This window comes from Arvicola amphibius, chromosome 1, assembly GCF_903992535.2.
Source record: "Arvicola amphibius chromosome 1, mArvAmp1.2, whole genome shotgun sequence".
NCBI classification, from domain to species: domain Eukaryota; kingdom Metazoa; phylum Chordata; class Mammalia; order Rodentia; family Cricetidae; genus Arvicola; species Arvicola amphibius.
The window spans coordinates 105,877,374-105,900,206 of record NC_052047.1 but is presented as its reverse complement, the minus strand read 5'-3'; the positions used below and the strand labels follow the sequence as shown (position 1 = coordinate 105,900,206).

The following is a 22,833-nucleotide window of genomic DNA, read 5'->3' as shown; positions in this document are numbered from 1 at the left end:
CAAGGACAATGGCGATGGGCTTGGTCTCTATGACAAGGATGGGCTCTGTGTGAGCCTTGTCAGTTTGGTTGCTCACCTTCCTGGACCTGGAGGGAGTTGGGAGGACCTTGGACTCAACATAGTGTAGAGAACCCTGATGGCTCTTTGGCCTGGAGAGGGAGGGAGTGGGGTTATGGGTGGAGGGGAGGGGAGGGAAGGAGGAGAAGGAGGGGAGGAGATGGCAATTTTTTAATAAAAAATAAATAAACTGGAAAAAATAAAAAGAAAAAAAGAAAAAAAAAGAAAAAGAGAGTGAAGACCTAGCAGGGACCTTGGGCGTGTTGGGATCCCAACACTGCCTCAGAAAACCTGCTTCTTCTCTTTACATTGCAGCCTTTAACATCAAGATATCAAACCACAGAAGTCCATTTTAGCCTGAGAAGTGAACAGTGTGTTACATAGAAGAAAATAAAAACAGGAAGCAAGAGGGTATTGGAAGAGCTATGGAGCTGTGCCTGTAAATTTGGACAACACAGACAAGCTGAACAAAGCATGGAGGGAAAATAGGAGTCGGTATCTCAGCGTTTCTGCCACTTGATAAAACACCATGACCAGAGGCAGCTTGAGAAAGAAAGCATTTATTTCATCTTACTCTTCTCAAGTCTTGCTCTGTCATGGAGGGGAGTTGGGATAAGACCTCAAGTCAGTATCCTGGAGGCAGGAACTGATGCAGAGGCTACGGAGGAATGCTGGTCACTGGCTTGCTCCTCTTAGCTGGATCAGCCTGCTTCCTTACAGCATCAAGAACTACCCGCTCATGGATAGCATCATTCACCATGGGTTGTGCCCAACAGCATAAGTTATTAATCAAGAAAATATCCTTCAGGCTTGCCTACAGGCAATCTGATGGAGACATTTTTTAAAGCAAGGTTTCTCAAATAATTCTGACTTGTATCAAGCTTACACGACAGTAACAAAAATCCAACTAGGGCATGAGATAAATCAAGAAAATGGTCCAAAATATAGTACACTTAATGGCTAACAGCCACAAAACTGTATGAATGAATGAGTCAGTCAACCAATCAATTAATTGATCAATCAGTCAGTCACCAGTAGAATGCCTTTCTACCTTCTTTTCTGCTTGGCTACAGGCACATTCCCAGACAGAAACAGTTAGGCATCCCTACTTTGAGACATTTGCCTCTCCTAATGTTTCAAAACATAGGGTTCTAAATAGTTTTATATTTTGGTTTTTTTTCAGAATTGAAAATTCTCTGTTTGTTTCTCTGGGTCCCTAAAATTGAATCGAGCCGCTACTATACAGGATAATTTCAATTCAAACTTACCTAATTTTCCAGACATCATTTTTTGGGAGTTTGTGTAAAGACGTAAGAGCTAGGTAAGTTCCATACGTAGGTATAGGCACACACAGATGCACTCATCATGAGCATCATGTGCCACCATCCTGTAATTCAAAGCCTGGATGGCAGGACAGGGATCCTTAGAGAGCAGGCTGCCCAAGCTAACTGCATTTGTGAGCACTGGGTTGACTTGCAAGATCCTGACTCAATGAATAAGGTAGAGAGCAAATGAGGAAGATTCTCTGAAGTCAGAATATCAGCCTCTTCCCACACATGTGTTCACGAAACTTGAAAATACACACACACGCACACACACACACACACACATATACACAAACAAACCACAAAACATTAATGTGAGAGAAATGATAGAAAACAGGAAATAAAATAGTGTTTATTCTTTAATCAGGAGGAAGTGACATCCGAAGGAAGGCATACCTAGAAGCACGATGGAGCAACAATTTGTGCTAATGATTATATTGCATGCTCTGGAGCACCCTGGAGAGAGAAGGAGGTCCTTCCATGAACTAAAACTGGGAACAATGAGAAAGTCACATCTAAATTTGTGCCTCAGTTTTCTCGTTTATACAATGAAAAAAATTGGGAAAGTGATTTTAACAAACAATTTGGTCGTTAACTTGGTGACTAACTTTATTGAAAATTGTCAAAAAAAAGATGTGTTAGGGCCAGTGTTTGCTGCAGGGATAAGGGCAGACACTATTCAGAGGGAGGACCTGGAGCTCAGACTCCCATGTCAGTGCCATAGCTGCCAGGGAGAGATATGGCTGTCATTGCTGAAGCCTCACCCTGCAGAGCCACACCCTGGAATTGGCCAATCTGCTCACAGTGGGCAGAGATGGCAGAGATGGCAGGAGCCAGGGCAGGGCATAAAAGGTGGGGCAGGACAAGTTGCTCCTCACACTTGCTTCTGACATAGTTGTGTTGAAGCACAAGCCCAGAAACAGACACCATGGTGCACCTGACTGATGCCGAGAAGGCTGCCATCTCCGGCCTGTGGGGAAAGGTGAACGCTGACGCAGTTGGCGCTGAGGCCCTGGGCAGGTTGGTATTGAGGTTACAATGCAGCTCACAAGTTGGGTGCATGGAGACTCAGGTCTGTTTTCCACAGGCACTAACTTCCAGCATCCTCCGGTTGCTTTCTTCTTAGGCTGCTGGTTGTCTACCCTTGGACCCAGAGGTTCTTTGAACACTTTGGGGACCTGTCCTCTGCCTCTGCTGTTATGGGCAATGCCCAGGTGAAAGCTCATGGCAAGAAGGTGATCACTGCCTTTGCTGACGGCCTGAAACACCTGGACAACCTCAAGGGCACCTTTTCCGCCCTGAGTGAGCTGCACTGTGACAAGCTGCACGTGGATCCTGAGAATTTCAGGGTGAGTCTGATGGCTCTGCCTGTGGTTTCCTTCCTCTGGCTTTGGTGTTCACCTTCCCATCAGAAGGAAGAGGGAAGAGACTCTAGGGAGCAGTTTGGACAGATGGTGTCTGCTTGCGCCCCGTGGAGGGCCCGCATGAGTTTGATGATTTTACCTCCACTCACTATTGTGGTCTCCCCTCTTCGTTCTTCGAGGCTGTGATTTCCTCTTTCTCCAAGAAACTCTTCATTTTCACTTCCAGTTTTAAAATATATTTCTTCTTTATCTGCTTTTTTCCTTATTTCATTTTCTTTTGAGTATTTCCTGGTAATTTGCTTTGAGGACAAGGAAGATAGGCAACCCCTGCTTCCTTGCACAGCTCTAGAGAATAACAGAGCCCACTGGCTCTCTGACTAGGCTGATAGGGAAGAATGTTATTTGCCTATAAATTCTGTTGACATAGAGAATTCTTATCAGCACTGGCCTGTGGGACCCAGCTGTCATTCTGCTTCTGCTTTAAGACTCTAACCATAAATTGCTGTTTGAAATGAGCCCGCAGTGTCTGGTGTTTTTGCTCTAGTATCATGAGATGCCTGTTCTGTCTTTCCACAGCTCCTGGGCAATATGATCGTGATTGTGCTGTCCCACGACCTGGGCAAGGATTTCACCCCCGCTGCACAGGCTGCCTTCCAGAAGGTGGTGGCTGGTGTGGCCTCTGCCCTGGCTCACAAGTACCACTAACCCCCTTTCCTGCACTTGCCTGTGCTCATTTGTCTCCTAGAGAACAACTGCCACCTGTGGGCAAAACGATGAAGGCCTTTGGGCACCTTTCTTCTGACTAATAAAAGGCATTTACTTTCACTGCAGTGGTGTGTTTTATTATATGTGTGTCTCATATGGACGTGCTCATGTGTTGGGATTCAAGATACAAAGAAGTGAGGGTTTGGTTCTGTCCTTGGGAAAAGAAACAAAGTCTTGTTTTTCATGATACCTTCTGAAACAGCAAAGAGCATGCCACAGCCTCTCATGCCCACAGCGCTCACAGGAGAATTCAAGTTGTGGCTTTAGTTATAGATTATATTTTGGCTACATTTTATATGTGTCATCTGTTTTCTCTAGTTTTTCTTACAAATGTGTCTTATCTTTTCCCTTGCCTACCTAACCCCTTACAGACAGATCTCTAGTCAATATTTTTTTTTTGCCTAAAGCTATCATTATTTCCTAAAGTTTTCAGTCCATGTTTTCCTGGCCACCTTCCTCATCATCTGAATCCTCTGACCATAGAGACCCCCACTGTGCTACAGAGGTTCCCCTGGGACCTTTTCACATCATACTGTGCTTTGGCCTGAGTTAGAAGTTAATAATGAAAGAATAAGAAAATCCAGTTTTTTTTTCCCACTGGTGTGTTATGAATGTTTCATAACACCCTGTAGACAGACAACGTACTCTTTCTCAGTATGTTTATCTTCAGTATTGAGAGATGGGTTGGGGATCCAGTCTGTCCTTCATGCTGTCTGATAGCTATTCTTCGTATGTGGTTACTAGAGTCAACATCATAGCTTTATAAAACCTCAGTTTATTTTTTTTACATAACCACCCAGGTCAGACTAAATTCTGTAAACAATATATGAGTTCCACGTGTTTCTTGCACTACTTTCCAGTAAAATTGTAGTAAGATTTTGAAATGACTGCTCATATTAAGTGGCCTTTAATTAAGGAATACTTTCTATAGGTTTTATTGAGGTTACATAATAAAATCCACAAAACATTAAGAGATTGTGCAACTTTAAATGAACTGAAGACTTAGAGTAATGGGAAAGTATAAACCATATAGAATAAAATATTGGACACATAAGATTGGTCTGTGGCCAGGGATCTCATGCCTATCTATAGTCCCTACTAATTCTTGCTAAGAAGCCAAGCAGTGTTTACAAAATGTGGGCCTCATAGGATGCAGTATCTCAAGCTCTGAGCCTACTGTCCTAAGAGCAGTATCTTCTGCTTTCAAGTGGCACTGGAAATTTTTAAAGCTGCCCTATGAGTCACATGAGTGGGCTTTTGGCTAACTAAAAGGTAGCATGGGCAATCCTTTTTTGTAATATGTAGAATCCTTACCTACTTTTTCTGGGTTTAATAAAATCAATAATAGAAGCTAGTTTATAAGGAAGTGGCGGTACACATCATTTTATGCTTGCACTCCTTGACTGAATCCTAATTGAAATGTATTATTTTTGCTTTGCTATGAGTCACCTGGGCCTGGGTCTATTCCATGGTGCTTCTGGGTCCTGGTGGAGCTGAGGTCTAGTCCAGAGATGCTCTCTGGATTTGCAAAAGCCAAAGACCTGGTTGAATGCTACTCTCTGTATTCACTGGTGCTGGAGGCTCTCTCTCTCTCTCTCTCTTTCCCTGTGTTTGTGTGTGTGTGTGTGTGTGTGTGTGTGCGCAAACACGAGTGTTCCCCCTTGCCTCCCTCCTCACCTCTTTCTCTGTTTTTCTCTCTTCCAAGAAGCAAATACCTTTTCTAGTAAGTTTTTTCAAAGTAATATAGTAACATCAGATCAAATAGCTAGCCTTCTCTATCAGCAGTCTCAGCCCTTAATGTACTGATGTGTTGATATGAAAATATTACCGCTTACTACCTTGTTCTGAAAGAAGTGTTTTTTTAATTACTTAAAGAGTACTAAAAATGAAAATAAGCTAGCATACAGATGATATTCACCTAACTATTCTGTGGAGATGTGGAACAGATATCTTGCCAAACACACAAACAGAAAGGAAGTTAACAGTGTGTGTTGGTGATAACTCAGTTCAGCCTCTGTACAGAAGCTCTGGATTGACACTGATCTGAGTATGAATGAGACTGTGTAAGGGGAATGCAAACAAATACAGAAAGTCTCGCCAGTCCAGATGAAATGAGGGTTGGGACACTGGAAGTGGAGAGTAGAAGCTACAAGGAGACTTTCAAGGAGGACCATGCAGCTCAACACACAGACTTCCACATGAAATGGAGGTGAGGAGGGAAGAAACGCTGATAACCCAAGGAAGCAAAAGAAGGGGCTTATTATGGAAAGGATACCAATGATTGCAAGAGACATAAGTCCCATAACTAATCCCATGGCCCTTCCTTTAACCCACTAGTCTTTCCATGCAGTACTTTGGACAAAAGTCTTTGATTCAAGGGTGAGTTTATCATGGAAACAAACCACCAGGTGCATAACATTTAATTTCCTTATCATCAGGCTGTGTCTCCTGCTACCCACTTCCCCAAAGTCTCTTCCTAATGGTTTTAAGAGAAAGAAATATTCAGTAAACAACTAAATTAGCAGACATCAATGAATAGCTGTTTATCTGGAAGGGACGCATTAAATGCTCAGACTTAGTAAGACAGGATAAAATCTGGTTGTGGTTTTCCATCCTTATGACATAATGAGAAGAAAAGGAACTTGAATTAAGCATGGATGAATTATGTAGTGTCATTTTTACCTGAAATTTAAGATATAACTTATTTATATGAAAGGATTCTCATATTGTGACAGCCATCAATCAGCACAGAATATGCAATATTCACATTAATCAGCAGGGTAGAGGCTTAAGTACTCACAATAATAAGCACTATTAGATCAGACTCATTCCAAGATCACTTTTTCTTCTGAAAGTTGTTTTATAAAGCTAGTAATCTTTCTTTTTGTACTTATTAGGATATTTGATAGTTTGCATGATATTAAAGTGAATATATTTACTAAATTCTTGAGATCGAATGAGAGAGCAGATTCCTGTGGACTCTGGTTAGCATTGACTCAGTCTTATTTATTTGGGAGTATTTAATTGAGAACACAAAGGATTTTTATCTATTTTGAAGAAAAGATTGTACAATGTCTTGGTGTTACTTTAGGAGAGAAAGTACACACATAGAGTCCAGGAGTATAAACAAGGAAGGGGTCCTGTAAGCAACAGTGATAAAATGAAACAAGAAGCCCTTCAGGAAAGCCAGACTGTGAGACTGTAAACCGCGAAGAGCTTTGTGTTACTCCCTCTGGAAGTCATGCCCAGTTTCGAGTGGAGGACCAGAACCAGAGAGTAATATGAAGCATATGTCTGGATCCATGGTGAAAATACTTTCAAAAAGGTTGATGGGCGTGATCATTAAAAGCGGGTTGAGTTTGTCAGAGCAAGTTGAGTCATGCTCATGCTGGCAACAGGGATAACAGAAAAGACTATCTTGTCTCTTTGACAGGCTAAGAAGATACAGGCCTAGCAGCATAAAGAACTATGAACTCTAAATTAGTAGTACATGTCCACACTTTCTCCTGGTGCTGGTGAGCACTGAGGAATAATTCAGATGGTTGTTGATGGCTATACAGTAATAGTCTACAACTCAAAATATGGTTAATTCCATGAAATAAATATGGAGGAAAGAGTTAACAAAATACAAGGAAATGCAATTAGAAGTTTATAAAGGTTAGCCACAGTAGTTCCAGAACTTTGGGCACGATTGGCATCCTTGTTTGCCTAGAAAGAAAGTACCTGAACTCATGCGGAGATAGGTCAATTTCAACAACACAGGTGGCAGGGGGTTTCCCAGGCCTCCTTCTATGAGCATAGAATCAGTGATGGGGAGCCATCAGTGTCAACATGAACGTGAAAGAGATAAAAACTAGCATATGAAAAATCCCTAGATGACGTCAGAGGCCACCAACTACAGGCCTTTCACTGCTCTCTCATCGGTCTCCTCATGGCTCCTCCCAGAGATGCTAGCCCCACTACTCCTCTTCCACCTACTCCCCTTTGGTACTGAAGATCTGATCAGGGAATCACCGGAATCACTCAAGCATTACAACAATGAAGTGTGCTCCTAACCAAATTTTCCTGTTTTGATTTGGAATATCGAATTATACCATATAAAAAACCATAAAGGGTGTTTATTTCATTTAACAGAACACTCTATATCTGGGATATCTCTGACTGTGATAATAAAAAATGACCTGGAAATTGGGTGGAGAGGGCAGTTATGAATGAGGAAGATTTAGAAGAGATGTTGGTAAAAGGTGATAGTTGTTGTTATTCTAGAACAGTGAGTTTTTGTGTCCTATTGCATTGACTGGTGACCATAGTTAAGGTGGAGGCATTATGTATTTCAAATTTGGTGAACAATTTGTTTCTCTATTAATTTTTATTAGTTTATATTACTTGACCAAAAGCGAGGGACTTCATTTAAGACATTTTTCTATGTGTATAAAATATGTTGATCATCTTGCCCTCACATCCATGGCTCATTTCCTCCTCTCCCTCCCACTGATACCGGTTGTAGTGTTTATCAGTCATCCTTCTTTTTTCATATTTCACACTAGAGAAAATATATGATGCTTGTATTTCAGAGTCTCAACTATCTTTTACCAAGATAGTCTCCAGCTTCTCCTGCAGATAGTAAAGTTTAGAATTTCTTTAAAAAATGAAAAATACTGCACTTAACTTTATTGATAGTTGATTGATCTGATATGAAATTGTGATATTTTATGATTTTTTTTAACTAAATGGGTTATTTGATAAGAGTTTTTCTCTTTTTATTGCTTAGACAATGACACTTTCTGTGAAAATATGAATTATGGATAAGACATAGCTGCCATTAATTTCCTGTGACTATGACCAAGACATAGTTGTTAAAAATATTGGTACTCGCTGGGTGGTAGCAGCTTACATTTTTACCCCAGCACTTGAGAGGCAGAGTCAGGAAAATTTCTGTGAGTTCAAGGCCAGAATGGCCTCCAGAGTGAGATCCAGGACAGCCTGAGCCACACAGAGAATCCCTGTCATGAAAACCAAAAACCAAACAAAGAAAAACATTGGTACCTGAAGGTGTTTGTGTGCTTGCCAATTTCTACCTGACTAGCTTGTTCCCACATTTATAAGTTTGTGTTTCTGTACTAACAAACTGTCTCAATTGCTATTTAAATAGTTTAGTCGTTAAATATTTTATGTGGAGATGCTGCAGAATATCCCTTTATATGGTGTGAAGATGTGTCACTGTGATTGGTTTAGTAAAGAACTGAATGACTGATACCTAAGCAGGAAGAGGTCAGACAGGGCTTCTGGGGGCAGAGAGGTCTTGGGGAAGAAGAAAGGTGGAGCTCCCAGCCAGAAGCAGAGGAAGCAGGACATGCAGGTGGAAAGGCAAAATCCATGAGCCATGTGACAGTATGTAGATTAAAATATATAGTGAATTTATGTTATAAGAGTTAGTTAGAAACAAATTTAAGCTAAGGTTAAGCATTCATAATTAATAAGAAGTCTTCTTATGGTTATTTGGGAGCTGGCTGGAGGTACAGAGAAAACTTGTTACACATGGTGCCCAATGTGGCACCTTGTATTCCACAGAAGACCTGAGAAAGCTAGAAACAGATTTCAGAACACAGAGTGAAATGGGGTTTCCTGGTGACTGTGATCTCCTCAATAGGTGTGGTGTACAGAGACATGGCTACTGACTGCTAGCAGCCTGCAGGCTGGAGCATCCACTCTCACCATGTGCTAAGCTGGGCTGCACAGCAGCTGACACAGCAGTTTAAGATTTGTCTCAAAATTTGTGGTCAGAGAATGCTGCCGGTGCTCCGTAAAGACAGCTCCAGACCAAAAAAAAAAAAAAAAAAATCTCTGAACAGGTTAGTGTTTTCTTTTAAATGTGCATAGGCTTAAAAAAGAAAATTATACATAGTCATAGAAACAATAAATGGTTTATAACTAGTAAGATAAAGTCTTTAAAGCAAGAATAAAATAATATAAAAAGGATAAGCCGTGTAAATATGGAAAACACAGAGTCTAAACCCATGTGGTGTCTTGTTGACTTTTAATTTTTGATTGCTGATGAGAAAATGACAGCTGCTTAGATACATGGGATTGTAAGAGGATTGCTTAATTAAGCCAGCCCAGATGATTGAAGAATACTTTCACTCTAAAATGGAATTCAAAGTTTGTATTTCGTTATGCTTTTGTTTCCACAGAAAATGAAAAGCTATGAATTCCTTCAAAGTTAATAGAGATAAGATTTGATTAGGGAGACTCCCTGAAATCCTAACTACAGACATAAGAAAAATGAACATAAAATCCTACAAGACAGGTGATGTGTATTTTACTTGCTCAGACACACAACAAAAGTATCTTCTTCGGGTAGCTTATGTGCAATGCACAGTCCATACTTGTGTTAAGGTAGATTTGTAGGTTACCTTTGAAAGTTTTTGTGTTTTCAAAGCAAAGGAGCCAGACACCTATGAAAACAGGTGGCTGGATGAATTAACTTCTCTGAATACCACCTCTGTTACAGTTTCCTCAGAGTTCTGCATCCAGAAAAGTTTCAAGTATGCTGACTGAGGTGGTCCAGGCTCACACACTACTCCAGTCAGGACTGCAGATGAGCCTTGCGCTCTCCCATCACAGTGAGACTGGACATAGCTAGGCCTCCAGAAACTTGATCTTTACCCCAATTTTTTGGGTTCCCTAAAGATGCTGTCACCACAGACAGCAGAAAGTAATTTTAAGAACATGGCTCCCACACTCCCAAGAGAAGGGATGAGTAGTTTGGCTTGTTTAGTGTTTGTCATCATTTAAGGGAGGTGGTTACAAGTTGTTACTGGACATGGTCAAGGAGGATACTAAGCAAAAAAAAAAATAGATTCAGAAATCTTGTTCTGAAAAGACAAAAGGGGATTAAAATAATAGAATAAAAGAGTAGATTATTTTTCAAACTAAAAAAAAATCAACCACTAGTCTCAAATATTTTACACTGGTATGGATTTTTTGTATGTTGATTCATGTTTAGGGTTATTTTGTTAGACTGAAAATAGGTTTCTACTCTTGTTTAAGATATTTTTTGTATATTGATACAAATTTAAGGGTATTTTTGTTATATTGTTTGTATGTTTATATTCTTGCTGAAGGTATTATTGTACCTATGCAGCTCATTTAAAAATGTAATGTAATATTCTAATCCTTGAAAGGTATTAAGGATAATAAAGGAAGATAGGTTAGCACTTGCAGTCATATTAGGTATGTTTTCACAGTTAAGCCCATATATATATATATATATATATATATATATATATATATATATATGTGTGTGTGTGTGTGTGTGTGTGTGTGTGTGTGTGTGTGTGTGTGTATAGTTTAATATGTTGGTTGCAAGTGGTTATGGATAATGGTCAGGAAAAATGTAAAAAATGAAATTAGATTCAGGGTTCTTGTTTTGAAAAGAAAAAAAACAAAACGCTGTGGGATAATTTTATATATATATATATATATATATATATATATATATATATATAGGCTTAACTGTGAAAATAACCAATAGAGTTGAAGACTGGTAAGTTACACTTACAGTTTTCCTTGCTGCCAAATTCAGAAAAGAATCTCAGAAAAGAGAGTAAAGTGTAGAAGGTAAGGAGATACAAAAGCTTAAATTGTTTATCTTGGAAATGATTTGAGGCCTAAAAATAGTTTTGGGTTGGTAATACAAGCTATAATAGAAAGTGAAATAGGTACAAAACTTTGGACTCATCAAGATTGGATAGATAATGGAGTACTTTATCTGAATTTGCAAAATGCAAATAAACAGAACATTTTGAATACAATTCTTATCTGACAATTGTTCTTATTGATTATAGTTTTATTATGTTAGAGATAAAACCTTTCCTTTTTATTTTGACAAAAGGGAGGCATATTGCAAAATATTACTTTACGCTGTGTGAAGATGTGCACTGCGATCAGTTTAATAAAGAGTTGAATGGCCAATAGCAAGGCAGGAAAAGGATGGGACTTTTGGGAACAGAGAGGTCTTGGGGAAGAAGAAACACAGAGTCTCCAGCTGGATGCAAAAAAGCACGATATGCAGGAGGAGAGGTTATAGTCACGAACAACATGAGAGCACATAGATTAATAGAAATGGGTTAATTTAAGCTATGAGAGCTAGTTAAAAACAAGCCCAAGGTAAAGTTGATCTTTAATAATTAAAAGAAATCTCCTTATATTATTTGGGAGCTTGCTGGAGAGACAGTGAAAGACTCATTATGTAAAGATATATGCACCTCTCTATATATGTAGGTATGCATTTTTTTCAATAAAATTCACTGAGAACTTAGTTTTTCAGGTTCAAATTAGGAGGCTCAAATTCTTTTAGAGTAACTCTATTTGCTGTGTAACAAAGATGATACGGTGATGCCCAGGAATGGTCCATTTGAAGCTGAATATACTGATACTCTGCTGTTTTCATCTTATAAACATAAGCAACAAATTTAGTCTGAAATTTATGATTTAATATAAGTTAGCCAATATAGTAAAATGTGTCTTTGTATTTATGTTATTTTAAATGAGTTATATCTTAGGATTTTTTTGTTTTGTTTTGTTTGTTTTTATAAACAATAGTAAGTAGACGTTTTGGTTAAAACCACAGCTTTCTGACTTTCTCTGCTTGACTGCTGAACCAACACTATGCAACAAGAACCTGGAAGTTTATGGGCTCTTCTCCCTAGGAGTAGTGGTGATAATGCTATAAGTTATTTTATAGTTCTGTACAAAATATTATTACAAAGAATTTGAAAGTTTATATATGTAAAGTGCTACATTATTATTAATTAAATTTATGCACTTGTTTTATATCCTGACCACAGTTTCCCCTCCCTTCTCTCTTTCCATTCCCTCCCCCAAATCCCCTCTGCCTAATCTCTCATCCCCCCCATGCACTCCTCCTCTATTTCTGTTCTGTAAGGGACAGTCCTCTCATGGGTATCAAAAAAAGCATGGTATATTGTAATGAATCATAAAATGATAACTACAATTTCAACATGACAGAATTAACCCTTTGATGAAGGCAAGTGTTTAGGCTGGTTAACCATTTTTATTGCCGTTTGGCACAAATAAAAATATTCTTTAAAAAGCATGATCAGGACTGAGCCTCTTGAGATCCCCCGAGTCATCTGTCTTGTGGTCTCCATACATGCTTAGAGCTGAAGAAGGCTGTAAAATGGCTACTTCATTTCACAACTGCACCAGCCCTTAGGATGTTCTAATTAGAATACTAGGATAACCCTCTCCATCTGTTCTTTGTATAATTTAGCTATCAGATGCAATGTGTTTCTCATCATCTTGAAAGTCACAGATCTCAGGGCTTATGTATTTCTATCTCTCTATGCTGGCTTTAGAAGGTGTCTTACTCTCCACAGCCCCAGCCTTCAAGATGTCTCACTCCATTCCAGATATATTCATATTCAGATATATGCATATCCAGATATATATATGCATATCCAATAGATATATGAATAGCCATATATATGCATGTCCAGATACATTCATATTCAGATATATATGTATCTAGATATATGCATATTTAGGTATGTGTATATACATATATCTGGAATGGTGTGAGAATGAAAATACATGTATGTATATACACATACATATATATGTATATGTATGACCCTATTTTTAATAAAAATTAAAATAGAATAATTTCCCATGCAATATATTCTGATTATAGCTTCCCTTACTCTACTACTCTCACTTCCTCCCATGTCCCATTCCCTCCAGATTCACTCCCTTTCTGCCTCTCATGAAAAAGACTTCTAAGAGATAACAATCAGATCTAAATAGAATTCTCAAAGGAAGAATCTAAATAGCTGAGAGACACTTAAAGAATTGTTTAACAGCCTTAGCCATCAGGGATATGAAAATTAAAATGACCTCGAGATTCCCTCATATACCAGTCAGAATGGCTAAGATAAAAAACACTAATGACAGCTCATGCTGGAGAGAGATAGAGTAATGGAGTAAGGGGTACACTCCTCCACTGTTGGAGGGAGTGCAAACTTGTACAGCCACTTTGGAAATCAATACGGATATTTCTTAGAAAATTGGGTATCAATCTACTTCGTGACCCAGCATCACCTCTCTTGGGCATACACCCAAAGAATGCTCAAACATTTCATGAGGACTCTTGCTCACCTATGTCCACAGCAGCATTATTCATAATAACCCGGAAACTGGAAACAATCTAGATGCCCCTTAACTGAAGAATGGATAAAGAAAATGTGGTACATTTACATAATGAAGTACTACTCAGCTATTAAAAACAATGACATCAGGAAATTTGAAGGTGAATGGATGTAACTAGAAAAAAAATCATTCTGAGTAACCAGACCCAGAAAGACAAACATGGTATGTACTCACTCATAAGCAGATATTAGCTGTAAAGGATAACCATACTACAATCCACAGCTCGAGGGAGGCTAGGTAACAAAGAGTACCCAAAGAGGGGATAGGGACACATGGATTTCTGTGGGAAGGAAAATAGAAGAGTAGGGCAGGCATGGATGGGAACATGAGGGATGGGGTTGGGTGGTGAGAGGAGGGCAAGGGTAATAAAAGAGACTTCTTGATGGGGTCCTTTTGGAGTCAGGTAGAAACCAGGTGCAAGGGATACCTCTACAAATCTACAAGGATGACCCCAGTTAGAATTCCTAGCAATAGTGGATAGACAGCCTGAACTGGCCATCTCTAATCAAATTGACAACCCTAGTTGTCATCAGGGAACCTTCATTCGGTGATAGAAGTGTAAATTTGTACAGGCACTTTGAAATCAATATGGAAGTTTCTTAGAAAATTGGGAATCCATCTACCTCAGGATCCAGCCATGCCACTCTCTGGCATATCCAAAGGATGTTCAATCATTCCACAAGGACACTTGCACAGCTATGTTCACAGCAATGTTACCCTTAATATACAGAACCTGGACACACACTAGATGCCCTTTACACAGTTAAGCACTGGGCTGAGCTCTGAGAATCCTATTTAAGAGAAGGAAGAAGGATTGTATGAGTTGGGGGTGATGGGGGGGTAGGCCAAGGTCATCACAAGGGAACCCACAGAAACAACTAACTTAAGCTCATAGGAGATCACAGACTCTGGACTGACAGCTATGGAGCCTACATGGAACTGACCTAGGCCGTCTGTATATGTGTGACAGTTGTGAAGATTGAGCTGTTTGTGGGACTTCTAGTGGTGGGAGCAGGGCCTGTCCCTAAGGCTTTGGCTGGCATCCAAGAACCCATTCCTCACACTGGGTTGCCTTGCCCAGTCTTAATATAAGGGGATGAGCTTAGTCCTACCTCAACTTGACATGCCCAGCTTTTTAAAATTTTTATTTGTCTTTTTTATTTATTTTACATACTGAACACAGTTCCCTCTCCTCCTCTCCTCCCACTCCCTTCCATGTCTTCCTTTCACACACCCCCTCCATCCACTCCTCCTCTGTCTCCATTCAGATGGGGCAAGGCCTCCCCTGGGAATCAACAAAGCATGACACATCAAGTTGAGGCAGAACCAAGCTCCTCTCCCACTGCACCAAGACTGAACAAGGCATCCCATCATAGTGAATAGGCTCCATGATGACAATTAGGAGAGTCTCCAACCTGATTACAGGGAAAGGCCAGTCCAGGCACTCTCTTAATTCTTGCCAAGAGTCTTAGCTTGTGTCAAGCTTGTGGACTCCTGGGAGTTTCCCTGGCACCAGGTTTCTCCCCCAACCCAACAATGGCCCCCTCTATCAAGATGTCTCTCGCACTACTCTCCCCCACCCTCCTACTGCCAAATGAACTATTCTGATCCCTCATGTATCCATCCCCAAATCCCCTTCCCTCTACATCCCTAGTCCCAGTTTACCCAGGACATTCCATCTATCTCCTCTTGCCAGGGAGATCCATGTACCCCTCTCAGGGTTCTCCTTGTGATCTGAGTACTGTAGCCTGATCGTTCTTTGCTTTACATATAATATCCACTTATAAGTGAGTATATACCATGTTTGTCTTTCTGGTTCTGGTTTATCCAACTCAGGATATTTTTTTTTCTACTTCCAACCAATTGTCGGCCAATTTCATGATGTCTTTGTTCTTTTCCACTCATTAATACTCCATAGTGTATATATAACGTATCTTCTTTATCCACTCTTTGGTTGAGGGGTAACTAGGTTGTTTTCAGGTTCTGGCTATTACAAATAATGCTACTATGAAGATAATTGAGCAAGTGTCCCTGTGGTATGGTCAAGTATCCTTGGGGTATATGTTGAAGAGTGGTATCACTGTTTCTTGAGGTAGATTGATTTGCAATTTCCTGAGAAATCACCATACTGATTTTCGAAGTGGCCATGCAAGTTTGCACTCCCATCAGCACATCCTCTCCAACATAGGCTGTCATTACCATTTTTGAGTTCTTGGCCATTCTGACCGATGTAAGATGGTATCTCAGAGTCATTTGATTTTGTATTTCCCTGATAGCTAAGCATGCTGAAACACTTCTTTAAATATATCTTAGACATGCCATGGCTTTTTTTGACTGCCATTGGAGGGCCTATTCCTTTCTGAACAGAACAGAAGAGGATGGATTGGGAGATTATAAGGGAGGAAATTGGAGGAGTTGAGGGAAGGGAACATGCAGGCAGGATGTAAAATAAATGAATAATTGTTTTTAACAAATGTTCCACAGCATAAACAAATGTAACATAATTTATTTTATAAAAACATATTTATTTATTAATATATAGATTGTTCTGCCCTACATGTATCCTGCAGGCCAGAAGAGGTACCAGATCTTATTACAGAGATGTAAACCACTATGTGATTGTTGGAAATTGAACTTAGGATCTCTGGAAAGAGCAGCCAATGCTCTTAACCACTGAGCCATCTCTCCAGACCCTAAATGAATAAATTTATTTAATATAAAAAAGATTTAACAAACATGTCACAATAAAATTAAGATGAAGCAAAAACCTCTCATATTGAAGTTGGACATGGAAACAAGGGGAAAAGAGTCCCAAAAGCAGACAAAAAGTCAGAGACACATTCCTTCTCATATCCAGGAGTCCCATAAAAAATCCTAAGTTAATAGGAATAATGTGTAATGGAGGTAAGAGCTTTTCCTTTTTTCTTGACCTGCCTGGTCCCAAAATAAATACACAAAAGTTTGTGTTAATTGCAGAATGTTTGGCTCATTGCTCAGGTTTTTTCATTTACTAGCTCTTACAACTTAAATTAATCCATTTCTATTAATCTGTATTTTGTCAAATGGTAAATGGGTTGTCCTGTCCTCTAACATCTTGTTCCTTCCCCCCCAGCAACTGCTTGCATACTCTCTCCCTGACTCTGCCCTCTTCTTTCTTTCTTTTCAGTTTGGTTTCCCATCTAGTCTTATTCTGTTTTGCTATAGGTCAAATCAGCTTTATTATCAACCAATGAGAGTAATACGGTATTCACAGCATACAGGAGGGTTATCCCACAGCAAAATATATAAGTAGAGGAACTGGTATAAACCATTGTAGGCCCTGTGCTTGCTCCTGTTTTAAGTGTCTCATATGTGCGCTCATATGTGCCTTGATTAGATAATTCATGAGGACTTTTGTTTTTCTAGTATCTTCCACTCCTTTTCAGTCTTATGATCTTTCCACCTCTTCTTCCAACTAATACTCTGAGCTCTGAGGGAGGAATTTGATTGGACCTCCAATTTAGATTCTCTTTCCATATAATGTCTGGGTGTGGGGTTTCTGCATCTGTTCTGATCTGCTGCCCGAGGAAGCCTCTTTGATGAGGACTGGATAGGGCACTGATCTGAATACAGCAGAATTATCATTAGGAATCGTTTAATTAATTTATTTTTTTTGTAATAGGTCAGTCATGTTTGATTTTAGTCTAAGTCTTGGGCTATATAGTTTCTGATTCATAGTTTCCAAAACGTGTTGGGTATAAATTACTTCTTGTGGATGTGAACGTTAGGTCAAACCAGACATAGATTGGCTACTTCCCTAGCATCCTGTGCCACCTTGTTTTAGCAGATTTTTGCAGGTAGGAGAGAGACCTATAGTCGAAGGTTTTATTGGTGGGATGGTGTCCATATTTCTCCTTTCAATAGTAGCCTGCAGAGGACCTTCCCTCACCAAAGAGACCAGAGCACAGAAGTGAAGGCTCCATATAGGTACCAGCTCGACTTTCACCATTCATTGAGATGTAAGGATGTTGTTCTCAGCAGTGGGGCCACACTGTCAGTTTGTGGAAAGCAACCATTTGTCTTAGCATCAGCCTGATTTGTTTGCAGATTTCCATGAGATGCCCTTGGCCAACAAGTCAATTGAAAGCATCCTAGACCTGCCACTGAAAATCTTGCCAGGCTACAAGAGGTGGGAAGTTGAGACTGTGTCCCTTATTACTAAGAATCTTCCTTCTGATCACTTTTATAAATTTCAGGAAGTTATGGCTGTGCTAGCTTTCCATACCATTCCCTAAATTCCCCCATTTCCAGCTGTCTCTCCACATAGTGTCTGCCACCGTCCCACCTCCCTCACCTCCTGATCTTTCCAGTTCCCATCCCCACCTGCTCCCAGTCCACACATAAAATCAATTTTCTTTATGTTTTCAAGGAAGATCCATGCTTCCCTCTTGACCCCCCTCCCCCTTTACCTAATCTCTCTGGGTCAGATGTTTTATCATTTACTTAACAGCCAGTATCCACATATAGGAAAATATATACCATATTTGTCTTTCTGGGTCTTGGATGCCTCACTCAGAATGATTATTTTCTAGTTTTTTCCCTGTGTCCTAGAGTTTCCCTCTCCAGCAAGGTCCCTAATAGACAAATTAAGAAATAGTCTGCTCTTCTGCCCCTGCCTCCCATGGATGCCTGAGGCAAGTGAGAGAGCTGACCTTGAGGTCAGAAGGGCCACAGAGTGCCAGCCCCCAGGTGCAACACTCTGAGAACAGGCCTTGCACCCTGTCTGGGCAGCACAATAGAGCCAATCACATTGGCAGAGGTGTGGCCAGCTACGATATTATTAGCTTGAAAGACTTGTCCCATTTCCGTTGTGGTGACCTTATGTACTACTGGTCCGTTATGTTTCAATAAAGTGCATATGTGTGAGAGGTGGGGAGAAAGAGAGTAGTGCAGCAGCCAGCAGCCAGCCAGCCAGCCACTGGTGGGGAGGGAGGAGAGAGAGAGGGAGAGAAAGAGAGAGAGAGAGAGAGAGAGAGAGAGAGAGAGAGAGAGAGAGAGAGAAGCTCAAAAATGCTTGTAGCTTTTCGTTTTCTCATGGCAAGATTTTGAGCTCTTTGCATAGTTTAATACTTTTACACATTTTAATGTGTGTTAGTCATTTTCACCCACATGGGTCTCTCTCCTTCCTCTCATACTACTGTAGCCTTTTTCGGCAGAACCTCCTCCCATATTTAAGCCTTCTGTTTTGTGACTCTTGGACTTTATTTAGTTTCTTGTAGCTTTTAACACCAAGAAAAAAAAAGTCTACTTCAGAAGTTCTTAGTGTAAAAAGTTAAGGATGTTTTATGTGAGTGTTTAGAGAGTAGGAAGTAGAGGGAAACTGGAAAATCCATAAAGTTGAAAATTAAACAGTTTAATGGTAACAATAAATAAGTGAACACAGCAAGTGGAGCTAGGTAAAGACTATCAAACACGAAAATTACTCTAAAACATAACATACATAGTGCCCAGAAAGCAGCAAAATGGATGAATGAATCAGTAATGAAAGCAAAGTAAGAAAGAAAGGGAGGAAGGAAGGAAGGAATGAAGGGAGGGGCAGAGAGAGGGAGGGAAGGAGAGAGGAAGAAGGGAGGGAGGAAGGAAGAAAGAAAAAAATGAACACAGGAAGAATTTCTTTCAACCTCTCTGACACTAGATTTTCCTGACACCGAGTTTAAGTGCTAGGAAGTCCCTCTGCTCCTCCAGACATCCACAGATGACTACAGATAGAGAATGTTCACTGTTTCCCTTTAGTTTTTCCTTCCAGATAACCGAGTCTCCAAATATTACCACCAATCTTTGGGTTCTAACTTGCTTTGTATCTGTATTGATTTTCTTCTGAATTGAGAGTTCTGTTTCCATCTCTGGGTCCCCAAAACTTAAAGAGTAACAAGTGTATAAGACACACCCAATTTAGCTGCTTCTCCAAACTTACTGGACTAAGTAAACAGATTAAAGAAACAAGGAAACATGCAAAAGACCAACTTGAAATAAGTGAACACATGTTTAATTTCTTACCTGGAGGTTTAATCCAAAATTGAATAAAGACAGAATTAGAGAAACAATAGAAGAATGATTATTTTGTCTTCTTGTTTATGTTACATAACCTGTATTCTCAGGGGAGAGCCTCTCAAACATTCAAGCCAAAAAAAAAAAAAAAAAAAAAAAAAAAAACAAACAAAGAAACAAAAAACCCAACAGGTCATTTTCCTACGTGTAATATGCCACTATTTTTTATTTCTGTAGTAAACAATATTGAAGAAGAATCTAATAGACCAACTGTTACTTATGCAAAAATTCATAAAAGTAGTTGCCAAAAAAGATGTTTTAGGGACAGTGAATGCTGCGAGGATAAGAACAGATCATATTGGGAGGGAGAACCCAGAACTCAGATTCCTAAGTCAGTGCCATAGCCACCTTGGGTAGATATGATTGTCATTGCTGAAGCCTCATCCTATAGAGTCACACCCTGACATTAGCCAATCTGCTCTCAGCGGGCAGAGAAGGCAGGAGCCAGGGCAGGGCATAAAAGGTGGGGCAGGACAAGTTGCTCCTCACACTTGCTTTTGACATAGTTGTGTTGAAGCACAAGCCCAGAAACAGACACCATGGTGCACCTGACTGATGCCGAGAAGGCTGCCATCTCCGGCCTGTGGGGAAAGGTGAACGCTGACGCAGTTGGCGCTGAGGCCCTGGGCAGGTTGGTATTGAGGTTACAATGCAGCTCACAATTTGGGTGCATGGAAACCCAGGTCTGTTTTCCACAGGCACTAACTTCCAGTGTCCTCCGGTTGATTTCTCTTTAGGCTGCTGGTTGTCTACCCTTGGACCCAGAGGTTCTTTGAACACTTTGGGGACCTGTCCTCTGCCTCTGCTGTTATGGGCAATGCCAAGGTGAAAGCCCATGGCAAGAAGGTGATCACTGCCTTTGCTGACGGCCTGAAACACCTGGACAACCTCAAGGGCACCTTTTCCGCCCTGAGTGAGCTGCACTGTGACAAGCTGCACGTGGATCCTGAGAACTTCAGGGTGAGTCTGATGGCTCTGCCTGTGGTTTCCTTCCTCTGGCTTTGGTGTTCACCTTCCCATCAGAAGGAAGAGAGAAGAGACTCTAGGGAGCAGTTTAGACTTGATGATGCCCGCTTGTGCCCCGTGGAGGGCCAGCAAGAGTTTGACGATTTTACCTCCACTCACTATTGTGGTCTCCCCTCTTCGTTCTTCGAGGCTGTGATTTCCTCTTTCTCCAAGAAACTCTTCATTTTCACTTCCAGTTTTAAAATATATTTCTTCTTCTTTATCTGCTTTTTTCCTTATTTCGTTTTCTTTTGAGTATTTCCTGGTAATTTGCTTTGAGGACAAGGAAGATAGGCAACCCCTGCTTCCTTGCACAGCTCTAGAGAATAACAGAGCCCACTGGCTCTCTGACTAGGCTGATAGGGAAGAATGTTATTTGCCTATAAATTCTGTTGACATAGAGAATTCTTATCAGCACTGGACTGTGGGACGCAGCTGTCATTCTGTTTCTGCTTTAAGATTGTAACCATAAATTGCCATTTGAAATGAGCCTGCAGTGTCTGATGTTTTTGCTCTAGTATCATGAGATGCCTGTTCTGTCTTTTCACAGCTCCTGGGCAATATGATCGTGATTGTGCTGTCCCACGACCTGGGCAAGGATTTCACCCCCGCTGCACAGGCTGCCTTCCAGAAGGTGGTGGCTGGAGTGGCCTCTGCCCTGGCTCACAAGTACCATTAACCCCCTTTTCTGCTCTTGTTTATGCACTAATTTTTTTTTGTCCCCTGGAGAAAAACTCTCCATGTGGGCTAAATAATGAAGACCTTTGGGCTTCTACTTCTATCTAATAAAAGATATTTATTTTCCTTGCAATGGGTGTGTTTTAATTGTGTTTCTTGGAAGGATTCATATGAAGCAGTTAAACTATAAAGTAACTGGGCTATGTTGGGGGAAGTAAAGGGAGGATAAAAGTCATTCTATTTCAATTAAAATCATTCAAAAATAAAATAGATAAAAGAAATGAGTATTCAGAAAAGGCTATTCCATTTGACTTTGAGCTAATAAGCTGGTATCTGGTGCTTCGTGATAGGGGATGAGCTAGTAAGCAGTTGCTATGGGAACCACCAATGCCATTCCTTATCACTTGGAAAAGAATTCAACTTAGGGTTTCATTTTCAGCATAGATTTTCACTAGCTGTTCTCAGAAACTTCTCTTGTCTTTCCACTCACTGCCTGGTGCCTCAGAGATCTCACTTGAATCATTTCTCCTGTCTGCAATTCTCACTCTGCAGGGTTTTCTTCCTTCCATGCTTTCCTACCCCCATGTCGCATCCTCTTCTGACCTCTCTATCTTAGATAACCCCCTGCGTTACAGAGATATGCTGGAAACAGGAAAAACAGCTCTTGAGTCGTCTCCTGCCTCTCCCATCAGCAGTGCCCTGTGAATCTCCACACAACTTGCAGCTTGCATAGGAGATCAGGGGTGTCAACAGTGGTAAAGGCTGGACTGGGGAGAATTTGAGAAAAAAATTTGTTTTTAGATAGGCATTGCTAACCTTGGGAGCTTTCCTGAGCTCACAGCAAAGAGAATTACAAATGTGTCTGTTTTGAATATCCGTGAAAGGATTGGAGATTGGCATCTCCCTGGACTTGCTTCTGATGTGTGTGTGTGTGTGTTTGGCTATGTAATATGAGTTTCAAGTGTTCTATTCTACTACAATTCTGGCAATGTTGTTAGAGTAATGCATGTGATGCATGATGATTAATTAGAGATCCATTATAATATTGCATGGTGAAGCCATCAAAATGGTATTAAATTTACCTGTTGCCTTAAACTCTAAAATGAACCAAAGCCTTAAGATGGAAAAATACAACATATATAGAATAAAACGTAGAGCAAAATTCATTAAGCATGGCTGTAAGCCAGGTTTGGTCCATGCCTGTGATCCCAGCACTTGAGAAGCTGAGTCACAATCATGAGTCTCATGCCCACCTAGGGTGAGCGTTTGTTTTAATACACACACACACACACACACACACACACACACACACCAGCATTTTT

General features: G+C 40.3%; 2 protein-coding genes across 2 annotated transcripts; both read left to right on the top strand.

The window, feature by feature from the left end:
- Positions 1-2,243: 2,243 nt before the first annotated feature.
- On the top strand, positions 2,244-3,576 carry LOC119810535 (hemoglobin subunit beta-like). The gene is made up of 3 exons (XM_038324058.1): positions 2,244-2,402; positions 2,509-2,731; positions 3,323-3,576. The coding sequence occupies exons 1-3, from the start codon at positions 2,311-2,313 to the stop codon at positions 3,449-3,451; spliced, it is 444 nt and encodes a 147-aa protein (XP_038179986.1). The 5' UTR covers positions 2,244-2,310; the 3' UTR covers positions 3,452-3,576.
- A 16,730-nt stretch (positions 3,577-20,306) lies between these two features.
- On the top strand, positions 20,307-21,644 carry LOC119814991 (hemoglobin subunit beta). The gene is made up of 3 exons (XM_038331115.1): positions 20,307-20,459; positions 20,566-20,788; positions 21,384-21,644. Exons 1-3 carry the CDS (start codon positions 20,368-20,370, stop codon positions 21,510-21,512), a joined length of 444 nt encoding a protein of 147 aa, XP_038187043.1. The 5' UTR covers positions 20,307-20,367; the 3' UTR covers positions 21,513-21,644.
- The last annotated feature ends 1,189 nt before the right edge of the window (positions 21,645-22,833 follow it).

Excerpts from the sequence above, each read along its gene's own strand:
- LOC119814991 (XM_038331115.1), top strand. The coding sequence starts at position 20,368 with ATGGTGCACCTGACTGATGCCGAGAAGGCTGCCATCTCCGGCCTGTGG. Across the intron at positions 20,460-20,565 it reads GGCGCTGAGGCCCTGGGCAG|GCTGCTGGTTGTCTACCCTT; the intron begins GTTGGTATTGAG and ends ATTTCTCTTTAG. Across the intron at positions 20,789-21,383 it reads TGGATCCTGAGAACTTCAGG|CTCCTGGGCAATATGATCGT; the intron begins GTGAGTCTGATG and ends GTCTTTTCACAG.
- LOC119810535 (XM_038324058.1), top strand. The coding sequence starts at position 2,311 with ATGGTGCACCTGACTGATGCCGAGAAGGCTGCCATCTCCGGCCTGTGG. Across the intron at positions 2,403-2,508 it reads GGCGCTGAGGCCCTGGGCAG|GCTGCTGGTTGTCTACCCTT; the intron begins GTTGGTATTGAG and ends CTTTCTTCTTAG. Across the intron at positions 2,732-3,322 it reads TGGATCCTGAGAATTTCAGG|CTCCTGGGCAATATGATCGT; the intron begins GTGAGTCTGATG and ends GTCTTTCCACAG.